Genomic DNA, 14036 nt, shown 5'->3' with positions numbered 1-14036 from the left:
AGCCTTATCTCATTCAAAGGGTAGCAGCTCCAACAGTATCGTGCTCTCTCAACACTTATTGGGAGTGTCAGTGTGCTCAAGTGCTACTTGAAACCACAACTTCTGAATAAGGTGAGAATAGGATCACAGATTGGAGGAACTGAGTAGATCTGTCAGCTATCTGTGGAGAGAGAAACAGAGTTAACTTTCATATCAATTTGGTATGCATTCCTTTACTGGTCAGAGTATTGAGTATCCTCTTGAGTTCGGAGGTCATGTTGAAGTTGTACAGAACATTGGTTAGGCCACTTTTGGAATATTATGTGCAATTCTGGTCTCCTTCCTATTGGAAGGATATTGTGAAATTTGAAAAAGTTCAGAAAAGATTTACAAGGATGTTGGCAGGATTGGAGAATTTGAGCTATAGGGAGAGGCTCAATAGGCTGGGACTGTTTTCCCTGGAGCGCGGAGGCTGAGGGGTGACCTTATAGAGGTTTATAAAATCATGAAGTGCATGGATAGGGTAAATAGATAAGGTCTTTTCCCAGGGGTGAGTCAGTCCAGAACTAGAGGGCATAGGTTTAGGGTGAGGGGGGGGGGGGAACTTTAAAAGGACCTGGGGCAACGTTTCATGCAGATGGTGTGGAATGAGCTGCCAGAGGGAGTGGTGGAGGCTGGTAAATTACAGCATTTAAAAGACATCTGGATGGGTAAATGAATAGGAAAAGTTTAGAGGGCTGTGACTAAGTGCTGGGACTAGATTAGGTTAGGATATCTGGTCAGCGTGGACAGGTTGGACCAAAGGGTCTGTTTCCATGCTGTACATCTGTATGACTCCGTGATGCCCTCTAGTCCTTGATTCCCCAACAGTGGGAAAATGACTGGGTGCATTCACCCAATCCATATCTCTCATGATTGAATATACCAAGATAAAATCCTCCCTCATCTCCTACGCCATAAATAAAAAAAGTCCTAGTTTGTCTAACCTCTCCCTATACATCAGTCTCTTGAGCCCTGACAACATCTTTGTACATTTTCTCTGCACTCTTTCCAGTTTAGTAACATCCATCCCACAACAAAGTGACCTAAACTGAACACAATACTCCAAGTGTGGTCTCATCAACATTCTGTACAACTGCAACATAACTTCCCAACTTCTATACTCAGTGCTCTGACTGATGAAGGCCAGTGTGTCAAAAACCTTCTTCACTGCTCTGTCTATCTGTGTTCTATCTTGATTTGATTTTCCAAAATGCAAGACCTCACACTTATCTATATTAACCTCCATTTGCCACTTCTTGGCTGACTTCCCCAGCTGATCAAGGTCCTGTTCCAGTTTCTGATAACGTTCTTCACTGTCCATGATACCTCCTATTTTAGTGTCATCTGCACATTTACTAATCAGGCCTCGTACATTGTCATCCAAATCATTGATATAGATAACAAACAGTAATGGGCTCAGCACCAACCCCTGAGACACTCCTGTAGTCACAGGCCTCCAGTCTGACAAGCATCCTTCCACTCTTACTCTCTGTTTCCTACAATCAAGCCAATTTTGTGTCCAATTTGTTAGCTCTCTCTGGATTCCATGCTTTATAACCTTTCAGAGCAGCCTATCACATGGAACCTTATCAAAGGCCTTATTGAAATCCATATAGAGTACGTCACCCACCCTTCCCTTGTCTACCTTCTTGGTCACTTCATCAAAGAACTTCCATGTGCAAAGCCATGCTGATTATTTGTAATCAAACCCTGTCTTTCCAAATGCATGTATATCTTTCCTCTCAGAGTCTTCTCAAGTAACTTACCCACCACAGATGTTAAACTTACTAGTTTATAGTTCCCAGGTTTTTCTTTGCAGCCCTTCTTGAATGACAGCACAACATTTGCTACCCTCCAGCCTTCCAGGATCTCACCTGTGGCTAATGATAATGCAAATATATCAGCCAGGGCCCCTGCAATTTCTTCTCTAGCCTCTTGCAGTGGTCTTGGATAAATCTGGTCAGGACCAGGAGAGTTCTCGTTAATACGTTCTAATACATTCAACACTACTTCAACTGTAATATGGACTGTCTCCGAGATATGACCACTAACTCTCCGAAGTTCCCAAGTCTTCATGTGTTTCTCTGTGGTAAACACAGAGGAGAAATATTCATTGAGGACCTCACCCTTCTCCTGTGGTTCAAAACATACACCTCCACTGTGGTCCTTGAGGGGTCCTATTCTCTCTCTGGTTATTATTTTTCCTTTAACATACTTAAAGAACCTTTTTGGATTCACTCTAATCTTCTCAGCCAAGGCTATCTCGTGCCCCCTTTTCATCATCCTGATTTCCTCCTTCAGTAAACTCTTGAATTCCTGTATACCTTCAGAGATTACTTTGACCCCAGCTGCTGGTACTTGAGCCATACCTCCTTTGTACTGGTCAAAGCCTCAATATCTCTTCTCATCCAGGGTTTCCTATTGTTGTCAACCTTGCCTTTCACCCTCACAGGAACATATAGACCTTGAACTCTAGCTATCTCAGTTTTAAAGACCTCCCACTTGCCGGAGGCCTCTTTGCCTGCAAACAAATTACTTCAATCAACTTCGGCCAGCTCCTGTCAAATTCCATCAAAGTTCACCTTGCCCCAGTTTAGAATGTGAACCTGTGGACCAGTTTTGTCCCGCTCCATAACTATTTTAAAATTAATAGAACTGTGATCACCGGTGTCAAAGTGCTCCCCCGCTGTTACCTCTTGCCCTATTTCTCAAGAGTAGGTTGAGTTTTGCCCCTACCTGAATAGGGCCCTCTTTAATATTGCTTGAGGAAATTTCCTGAATGCACTTAATAAATTCCACCCCATCTCAGCCCTTAACACTCTGGCAGTCCCAGTCTATGTTAGGAAAATTAAAATCCCCTACTACGACAACCCTATTGCTCCTGCAGGTCTCCCCAGTTTCCCTGCATATCTGTTTCTCTAATTCCTGTTGACTACTTGGGGGCCTGTGGTACAACCCCAATAATGTCACCATCTCCTCCTTATTTCTTAGTTCCATAAACAAAGTCTCACTGGATGATTCATCAGTTATTTAATCTCTGATTACTGCTGTGATACTCGCCTTAATCAAAAATCCAACTCTCCCTTCGTTCTTTCTACCACCTCTCTCCCACCTAAAGCACCTGTACCCTGGTACATTAAACTGCCAGTTCTGTCCCTCCCTTAGTCAGGTTTCTGTAATAACTATGATATCCCTGTCCCACATGTCTATCCATTTCCTGAGTTCATCGGCTTTACCTGTTGCATTGAAATAGATGCAATTTAATCCAACAGGGCATTCCTTGCTCCCTATCATGTTCTAGCTTGTCTCTTCATGTTACTATTTCTGATTACTCTGTCTCCTTCCAGCCTTGTAATTGCCTCTCTGCTCTTGAGGTTCTCACTCCCCCTTCCAATCTAGTTTAAACCCTCCCTTATAGCATTAGCAAATCTAGCCGCCAAATAGGGTTGGTGACGATTTGCCACGGCACATTCGCTGCCGATGATTAGCCACTGCTGGTTCTCCACCAGCGTTTCTCCACTGGGGTCATTTGACCTCTGGAGACTATTCGCCACCAGAAATATATACATGTACTGATTGTTTTCCCTGTTCTTTCATACTTCTCTGTCCCCTTTATTTATACAACTACATACCGTGTAGTGATAAAAAAAAGAGGTAAAATAAATATCATTTTATTGGTTTATATATAAAAATGAGTTGCAAACTTTAACCAGAAGAAGGAAATATATTTTAAAAATCTTTATAATGGCAGTAAAATCTCACATTAATATGTGCTATTTATTTATAAAGATAAAAGCCAAAGTAATTATCATTTTTGCTTTTAAAGCATAATCAGGATCGGTATTGTATTGACGAGTTGCTCCAAATGCAGCAACATGTCTATTCATACTTTGTGCCAAATGAAAGAAACAGCCCCTAATTCTAACTTCAGGAAAGCATTCTCTCAAAGCAATGATAACTGCCTGCTCAAAGTCACAATGGATATACTGTGGTCTGGAATTAGGTACCAAGGACTTCACCATTTCAAACATGCATACACACGTTGAACGCACTGCTGCCTCACAGCGCCAGAGACCTGGGTTCAATTCCCGCCTCAGGCGACTGACTGTGTGGAGTTTGCACGTTCTCCCCGTGTCTGCGTGGGTTTCCTCCGGGTGCTCCGGTTTCCTCCCACAGTCCAAAGATGTGCAGGTCAGGTGAATTGGCCATGCTAAATTGCCCGTAGTGTAAGGTAAGGGGTAGATGTAGGGGTATGGGTGGGTTGCGCTTCGGCGGGGCGGTGTGGACTTGTTGGGCTGAAGGGCCTGTTTCCACACTGTAAGTAATCTAATCTAATCTAATCTATTTGGTAGAAGTATGTACACTATTGGATGGTCAAGGAAGTAATCGTATAATCATATTTGGTAGGGAATCTTGGATATATCATTTAGCAGAATTGAGGTGGTTTGTGGATGGTACGTTCAACATATCCCCTATTTTATCCTGTCAGGTATATTGTATTTTAGCAAAAAGACTTGATGGGGTTCATCCAATATTGCGGTATTTGCGGTGGCGAATCATCTTCAGTGGCCAATGGCCAGTGGCTAAGCGTCCTCGGTGGTCAAAGGGCAATGGCTAATCGTTGCCAACAAATCTGCTGTGGCGAATGGTCCCATCCTGGTCAAGATATTGGTCCCCCTCCAGTTCAGTTATAACCTGTCTCTCTTGAACAGTTCACCTCTGTCCCAGAAAAGGTCTGAATCCCTGACCCCTGCACCAATTCTTTAGCCACACACTCATCTGCAAAATCCTCCCATTCTTACCCTCAATAGCACTTGGCAGTGGAAGTAATCCAGAGATTACTACCAACGGAGTCCTGGTTTTTAACTTTTTTCCTAGCTCTCTATACTCACTCTGCACAACCTCATCCCTATTTCTACCTATGTCGTTTGTGCCACCGTGCATAATGACTTCTGGCTGCTCACCCTCCCCTTGAACGTTCTGCAGCCGATCTGAGACATCCTGGACCCTGGCAGCCATGGTAACACACCATTCTGGATTCCCATTTGCAGCCACAGAATCTCCTGTTTGATCCTTAACTATCGAGTTCCTATCACTATGGTCCTGGTTACCTTTACCCTTTCCTGCTGTGCCCGTCACAGTGTACACCAACCTGACTACTACTGCTTTCCCCTGAACGGTCATGGTCATTCCGCAACACCCCCCCCCCTCCCCGGCCCCCAACATTATCCAAAATGGTTTACTTGTTTTTGAGTGAAATGCCAGACTATTTTTATGTCGAAGTTCCCACAAACCACAAACTCCAGATCAGGTGACTAAACAAAGTAAATTACTTTTGTGGAGAGAAACTGAGTTCATGTTTCAGTACACAACCACTCATCAGGATTGAAGAAATGAAAGCATTCTTAATCCATGGAAGGGGACAAGAGGGCAGGGAGACCAGAAATGAAAGCCTGTGATAAGGCAGAGACCAGGAGAGATTAAATAACAAAGGATTTCATGATTTGCCAGTTAAAAAGAGTGGTAATGGAGATAATGAAGAAACAAATCTTTTGTCTAAATGAGGCATGACTTGCTACATAAAAACCATCTAATAACATGTGAAGGAATAAAGAGAAACAATAAAGACCAACCTGCAAAACAGGGAAGAAAAGACGTGCAGAACTAGATGGAGGCAGAAGTTGTGGTCAGAAGCAGTTGAATTTGTTGTTGAGTCCAGAAGGCTGTAGAGTGTCAAGTTAAGAAATAAGGTGCTGCTCTTTGAGCTTGTGTTAGGCTTCTTTGGAAAACTAATGGGCTGAGGACAGAGAGGTCAGCCTGGGACACAGTCGGGGAATCAAAATAGTAAGCAGTGGTCTGCATCCCGGTCTGTGTTTGATCTTGTCAATGTAGAGAAGAACACATTTTGAGCAATCGGCAGTAGATTGAAAGGTGTAAATTACTGTTTCATTTGGAAGGAGAGTATAGGATCTTGGACAGTAGGAGGGAAGGAGATGAAAGGGCAAGTGTTGCATTTCCTGTGCTTGCACATCAAGGTTCCATGGGAAAGTGTGTTACCGCGGTCTGTTGGCCTGAGGTGGGGGTATACGCAGGGGAAGATATTTGGGGTTGGGAAAGGGTGAAAGCTGAGGTGAGAGAAATAGAATGAACATGTTAGAGGATGCTGGTTGAGGTGACCCTTCAGAAGGTGATGATTCTAGTTTGGATGAAGGGTCACTCGACCCAAAAAGTTAACTCCGTTTTCTCTCCACAGATGCTGCCTGACATGCTGAGTTTTCACAGCAATTTCCGTCTTCGTTTCTGATTTCCAGCATCTAGAGTTCTTTTGTTTTATTTTTTGAAGTTATGTATATAAGTTGGACGAGACTGTACGTGGGAAGAACCAATGAAGTTGAGATAGGAAGAAATAGGCTCAGAGAGGCAAGAACAGGCTGAAAAGGTGGGGATGACTGGGACAATCATATTTATCAATCTTGGGAAGGAGATAAAAGTAGACAGCTCTAGTGAGTATAATCTTATGGTCTGGCATGAACCTTGCAAAACCTTTCAAGTGCCTCTGCATTCTTTTCATGACATGGTAGTCGGAACTGTAATCAGTACCTCGATATGTAGTCTAACCACGTCTTGCAGAATCTCACTTCAATTCTATTCCCCTAGAAATAAACTCTAACCTTGTTGTATTGTTTTAAATGGCCTTATTAACATGTGTTGCTACTTTTAGAGATTTGTATATTTGTTTTCCCAAATTCCTTTTTTCTTTTCAGTCTTATTTAAATTATTTTCTCCCCAAAAAACAGAGAAACTTAACAGAATGTCTCACAATTACCTATGATGGAATGTATTTGACAATTATGTGTCCTTTTTTTTTGTTTTTTATTGTAGCCATAGAGTCATACAGCACAGAAACTGACCCTTCAATCCAACCAGTCCGGACATAATCCCAAACTAAACTAATCCCACCTGACTGCTCCTGGCCCGTATTCCTCCATTCTTTTCCTATTCATGTACTTATCCAAATGTCTTTTAAACAATGTAATCATACCCACATCCACCACTTCCCCAGGAAGTTCATTCCACATGTGAACAAATTTGCCCCTCATGCCTTGTTTAAATCTCTCTCCTCTCACTTTAAAAATATGCCACCTAGCCTTGAAATCCCCATCCCAGGGAAAGGACAACTCCCATTAACTCTGTCTATACCCTTCATTATCTTGTAAACTTCAATAAGTTTGCCTCTCAATCTCCTATACTCCAGTGAGAAAAGTCCCACCCAGCCAGCCTTTCTTTCTAACTCAAACCTTCCAGTAATATTCTGGCAAATCTTTTCTCAACACTCTCCAGCACGGTGGGTAAATGGGTCTGGGTGGGTTACTTTTCGGAGGGTTGGTGTGGACTGGTTGGGCCGAAGGGCCTGTTCCCACACTGCAGGGAATCTAGTCTAATCTATTCTTAATAATGCCCTTCCTCTCATTGGGCAACCACAACTGGACACAGTACTCCAGGAGAGGCCTCACCAATGTCCGGTACAACCTACTAAGGATAGGATTTATTCCCATTCGGAAGAAAATGGGCTTATCAGTGATAGACAACATGGTTTTGTTCAAGAAGGTCATGTCTTACCAACTTAATAGAATTCTTTGAGCAAGTGACAAAGTTGATTGGGGTAAGGGCTGTAGGGCTGTAATGCAGAGAAATAAATGTTGATGTTTAAAGCCTGGACCCCATGCGACTTCATCTTTTCCATCAGCCTCCCATGGAGAACCTTATCGAGAACCTTATTGATCACCTTACTAATGTCACATCCATGGACGTTAATAAGGTGTTCAATAAGGTTCTCCATGGTAGGCTGATGGAAAAGATGAAGTCGCATGGGGTCCAGGATGTAAACATCAACATTTATTTCTCTGCATTCTCTAGTTTCCTTTTCTTTCTCGACAGTAAAAGCTGATGCAAGCTACTCGTTTAATATCTGACATTGCTGCAAATTTAAACATTATATTTTTGATTTGTGAATCTAAATATTTAAAACAAAACTTTGAAAACTGTTGACCTGAGATCTTCTCTTCTGCTACCTTTTACCCTACAGCTAGGTGCCCATTTTTCTCATCCCCTGACTTAACATGTTCCAGTCACATTTAGGAGAGATGAGGCTGCATTTACTCCCTCCCAATTGCGGACAAGTGCCTAATCTCCACAGTATCATAATCTAATGACCTATTGGAAGGGTTTGTATCCGTACTGAGTAACAGGATTGGATCATAGTACTCTAAAGCTTCCTCTGCACCATCTTTACAACGACCCAGTCACTTCATGCCTGCTTTGAACTGAAGCCCCATTTGAATTGCTATCTAATGCTTTCATTTTATGACTACTTGATTCCCCCCATTTCATTTCCCCAATGTTATTCCAGTCACGACCATCCGTTCTAAGAAAGAATCACACTGGTTTCTCTCCACAGGTGCTGCCGGACTTGCTGAGCTTTTCCAGCAATTTCTGAATTTGTTTTTAATTTCCAGCAACTGCTGTTATTTCAGTTTTTATTATTACAATAAGTCTCTTTATGCCTTTCGTCTATTGACTGTTGATTTCAATAGTCTCTTTTCCCATGCCATTAGAGGAGGGATGGTAAATTTCTGGCTCTTATTCCACTGTCCGCTGTTTAATCTAGCATAATTTTGGATCCTTCTCTGGTCAGGCACTAGTACTCATCTCATTGGTGCGTTCCTATGTTGCAATCTCTATTTTAATTTGCAATCTGATTACCCATGTCTCTGTCTGCCCATGTGATGGATTCAATGGTATGTTATCACACTTATGGGATAGAATGGGACATTGACTACTTTATCTCCGAGTCCTCGTGGAATTTAGATGAGCATTATTTAGGTGGGCATTATTTCCACTGTTTCATTGATGTAAGTTGTCTGTCAACAGTATCTCTGCCTCTGACTCTCCAGGTAACCGTTTTAACTTGCTGTAAACTCTCATTCACTTGGAGTTAAAATGGGCCCTCTGTCTCTTGCTATCAGAAGTTTTTAACTTCCAAGAGTAAGTGGGATTAGGAGTGGAGTTAAAATCCTTGAAATTTACAACACTTCTGGAAGGCAGCTTCAATCTGCCGACTTCCATGTGTAACTGCAGTGCAGGGAGAGGTAGGGTAATTCATTTCAGTGCCTTGATATCTTTTTTTTAAAACAGTGCTTTGTACCCCAGGTGCACAATCCTTCATCTGAAATGCTCAGGACCAGCTGGTTTTCGGAATTCAGAATTTTTTGACTTTCAATAAACGACAGTTTGATGGTGAAGTTTTAAAAAATCTTACCGGAGGGACAGACTCACTCAGTAAAACAGGCCTTGAGAGAGAATTGGGGCCTGCCAGTGCTGGGCCATGCACCCCCCCCCTCACAACCGACCATGTCGCATCTGAGTGACACGTGTGGAGTGGATGTCGACTTGGGTTCACTGCTTGCACGCCAGTCAACCTTGTTAATGAGAAAAAAAACTTCACAAAAAAAGCCTTCGGACTTTGGAGCTTTTCGGATTTCGGAATTTTGGATAAAGGATTGTCTGCCTGTAATTGCTCTTCCATGGGTTTACTGGATTTGCTGGAACTTGCAAGTGAAAGCAAGACTGATATTACAGCAACAATTGAGGGGGCTGAAGCAGTGACTGTCAAAAATTCCCTCAAGTACTAAAACATATCAGCTGTTTTCCTGCCTGTGAGAAAGATTTTTGCTCGATGCTTATTCTTGAGTCACTGACTTTACAGCTGCCTTTGGATGTTTGTACATCTGAGCTCCAGCTATGGTCGGTCAGGTCGTCACTGCGTGTTGTTTGTGGTGCTTTCACCTGGATGGACAGTATGAGCAGAAACAGCACCAAGCTTCTCTTGGACCTGTTGTCCCTCAGGTGGACGAGCAGGAGATAAATCCCACGACACTAGATGTGCAGGCAGAAGATCAGCTTGCTCGACATTAATCTCCCAAAGGCTCTGGTTATTGTGTTTTTAGGGCAGTGAATGGTGTTCAGTTCCCCACTGATGTTGCCAGCTTGTGATTTTCTACAAGCACAGGGCATCTTTAGCTGGATGCACTAAGCCTTCCAGGCACCCTTCCACCATCCCCCTCTTCTCCGGCCTGTTGCCATGATGAGAAGCACAAATACTTTCAGCAAAACCCTTACTTCCATCATGTGCCCATTCATCTCCATCTTCTCATGACCCATTTGCACTTGCTGTTTGCACTGTTGCACTAACATTTCATCACTGCATCTAATGTGGTACTCACAGTGTGTAACCCATTGGTGAGGGCCTGTGGCTGCCTGGACAGTTGGTTCTGCTATACCACGTGTTTCTTCAACATGAATTGGCTTTAATGTGGTTGAAGAATTTAGACCGTTATTTGTAGAACATGAACTTTCCTCACCTATATTGGCTGTAATGTGATTCTGGCCCCATTAGTTTAAATGGCGCTGTTGTTGTGCAAGTTTCTTCTCACGCGAGATTGCACGAGTAGGAACTATGGCATTATATTAGAACCAACTGTACTCGATGTACACACTTTATTGTGGTGTTTGATACTTTGTAGTTTGATACTCTGCTCTAGAAATAACCCCCTCATCAGTGAACCCTAGATTCAGTATCTTTGTCCAACTGAGCCAAAGTCTCAGTCTCCTGCAACCTCCATGTGGGATCTCCCATTATTGTCCCTGTTGCTACCATTCACTCACTCTTGTTCACATGATAACTGAGACGTTAGATGAAAACCCTATCTTTCTTACTGGAATGTATCACTGAAATGAACATCCACTGAAATGTATGTCTGGTTTGGTGCATGTAACATTGCACCTTCCAGAACGTGTAAACTCCTCTAAGAAATTCCCATCGGTCTCCCACCCCATTTCATGCAATACATTTCTCAGTCTCTGGGGGATTGAAGCCATGGATTAAAGTCGGTAAGAATATTCTACTTGATCATTATGTACATGGTAATATTTCACTGCCATTACGTCTTTCAGTGAGTGTTGTATACCCTATTGCTCTATGCTATCTCCTTTCTGTGCTCTCCTTTCCCTGCACAGAGGGAAAGAATACTCCACTGAGTGAGAGTAATGGTGTGTATTGAACAGATGGATGAGGGTTACTATGAGAGATTAAGATAAGGGTGACTCTCAGTGTGGATGTGAGGAAATATGCAGTCAAAGGATGTGTGCAGCTGCAAATTATGTTGGTGTGAGCAATGAAGTGTGGAGGAGGGCTTGAGAAGGCACACTGAGAAGTTCAGGTGATGCAATCAGATTTATAATTAAATGTGCCATTAAACCTGTCTTTTTTTTGCACTGATGAGGTCATTAAATCATTGTTTATCACTATATTGAGTGTCACTTCACACCCTCCAGCCACCCTACCCCAATTTCAGTAAATGTTTCCTCTGATTATTAATAAACTGTATCTATCTGTTGGGTCTTAGCCCCCAAACATTAATGACATCCAGGGAGGTATCACTAAAGCGAGCGACAGAGCTCTAACATTTAACTTTTCTGACAGTCCAGTCTCCAGCTCCAGAATTCATCAACTTCCACCTTTTTGGGTTATCATCATGCCCACTCTGTCCAATTTATGAAGAAATCTGGAAGTCTGATGTAAATGATTGGGTAAAAAGCCCTTGATAGTAGTGCGGCACTTACTTCTGGGTTTCCCATGTACAAGACCCTCAAGATCCCAGCATGAAATCAAGCTAAAACTCTCCTCTGACACTGTCTTCATTTCTGCCCTCTCTACAATTACATATGCTGACCTGACCCACCTCTCTGTCTGTTGTAAGTGCACAACTTTGATTGTATCCTTCTTTTAACATTTAGCTGAATTTGGAAAATTGGCTGATCTTCCCAACCTGGTCGACCTAGTCTTCGTAGGAAACCCCATTGAAGAGAAGTACTCAGCTGAAGGCATCTGGGTGGATGAAGCAACAAAGAGGCTCACTAGGTTGAAGAAGCTGGATGGTATGTTTAGTTTATCTGCTAACCCTGTTGTAAAGATAAATAATTCATCCACATGAAAGCACAAGGGAAATGTGTGGTGTATCAATATAACTTAATCTGAATCCTTTCACAAAACAGTATGAGTGACATTATAAGGCTGCTCTAAATGAAAGGGTTGAATCAGCAATGTGCATTTGTAAATCACCGACACTGCATTAAAACATCCCAGGGCCTTTCACAGGAGTATACTCTGGCAAAATTTGGTCTGTATACATGTGCTTTCCTTCTTCAGAATGGTCAGCATCATCTCAGGTTGTTGGAAAGCCAGCCAGCAATTTTACTGATGATGTAATCTCTTGTAAATTTAGGGGTGCCTGTCATTAAACAAGTGGAAGAAGAGGCTGAAGACTAATGCCCACATCATAATGGCTGATGTGGGAAAGACCTCCCAATGTTCTCCACCACCATTGCACTTTCTCCATCTTTCATCGTGGCTGGACAAACACCCAGGCTGCTGTAGTATTCTCAAGCATTCCTAGCATGTTCTTTTGTGTTAAATTATGACTTGTGTTGTTTGTTGAAGCAGTGAATTCACCTGAATCCAGTAACCAGCTCCTAATGATTTGAGTTTCGAATGGCAAAGATTCACTTCAGCGAGAGGGCGTAATTATTTTTAAAAATAGCTTTGCAGTGTGTTAGTTTATTACTACTTTTTGACTATAGGGATGAACATTTGCTTGTATTTGGATTTTGATTTTTAATTTAGTTTTAACTTATTTGTAATTATAAATTAAGTGTAGAATGTTGTTATAATGCAGTTAAGTAGCTTGAAGTGTAATGTTACTCTTGCACTAGGACCTTCCCTTGCTCTTGCTTCTCATACAAAACAGCAACCTCTGCATCTCCTGTTAAGACCAGTCCAGATTTTTAAGTAATTGCCTTGTATTTGTAAAGTGCTTTTTATCTGTTTTATAGAGAATTATTTATCAGAAAATGTTGTAAAAATGTGCTATCTTGTGAAAAATGATTTATTCTGGTAACTAATAAAGCTGAATAACTTTCCCATGTCATCTTTTCCTACTAATGATTGCAAAGCCCTGACACTAAATTCCCTCATCTCCTTCTCTCTTGAAGACAAAGGATAGATATTGTGTTACTTGTGCCTGTTTCAGATCTGAATTGGTTGTAATGCTGATGGTTTTAGCCATGAGATGGTCTGTGCATTTTGCACTTTGAAAATTTGTCTTGTTTCATAGCGACTGCCTAAAGCAGCTTTCTGGCCCCTTGCCTATGCTACATCTACGGTGCAACTAACTGCAGGTACGTTTTTATTTCAAATTTATATAAAGTCAGTCATTCAGATTAAATGGAAACAGAGTCTTCGATCCAACCAGTCCAAGCTGACCATGTTTCCAAACAAAACCATTCCCACCTACCTGTGCTTCCCTCCAAACCTTTTCTATTCATGAACCTGTCCAAATTTCTTGTTGCATCCACCATGTTTCTTTTGCAGTTCATACACACACGAATCACTCTCTGTTTAAAAAAAAAGTTGCCCTCATTTCCTTTTTAGATCTTTCACCTGTCACCATGAAAATATGCCCCTAGTTTTAAACGCCCCCACTCTAGGGAAAAGACTCTTGTCTTTCACCTTATCTATGCCCCTCATGATTTTAATAAACCTCAATAAGGTCACCCCCAAGCTCCTACACTCCAGTGAAAAAAGTCTCAGCCTTTCTGGTTTATTTTTAATATCTGAAACCCTACATTCCCAGCAACATTCTGGTAGCCTTTTATGAACCTTCCCCAGTTTAAAAATATCCTTCCTGTGACAGGGCGACCAGAACTGCGCACACAGTACCCCAGAACAGGTCTCACCCATGCCCTGTACAACCTCAAGATGATGCAACTGCTATGCTCTAAGGCCTGAGCAATGAAGGCAAGTGTGCTAAACTCCTTCCTAACCACCCTGTCTACTTGCGACGTAAATTTCAAAGAATTATCTACCTGAACTTCTAGGTGCCTTTGTTTTATAACAC

General features: G+C 42.1%; 1 protein-coding gene across 1 annotated transcript in view; it reads left to right on the top strand.

Moving 5' to 3' along the window:
- Positions 1–13059, top strand: part of dnal1 (dynein, axonemal, light chain 1) — a 38538-nt gene extending 25479 nt beyond the window's left edge. Inside the window, exons 7-8 of the mRNA XM_072569458.1 lie at positions 11878–12018; positions 12366–13059. Of these exons, the coding sequence (XP_072425559.1) occupies positions 11878–12018; positions 12366–12409 (185 nt within the window). The 3' untranslated portion in view covers positions 12410–13059. The remainder of the gene's footprint in view (positions 1–11877; positions 12019–12365) is intronic.
- The last annotated feature ends 977 nt before the right edge of the window (positions 13060–14036 follow it).

Source organism: Chiloscyllium punctatum, chromosome 4, assembly GCF_047496795.1.
Source record: "Chiloscyllium punctatum isolate Juve2018m chromosome 4, sChiPun1.3, whole genome shotgun sequence".
Classification (NCBI taxonomy): domain Eukaryota; kingdom Metazoa; phylum Chordata; class Chondrichthyes; order Orectolobiformes; family Hemiscylliidae; genus Chiloscyllium; species Chiloscyllium punctatum.
The sequence above is the reverse complement of the archived record's forward strand: the minus strand, read 5'-3'. Positions and strand labels throughout refer to the sequence as shown.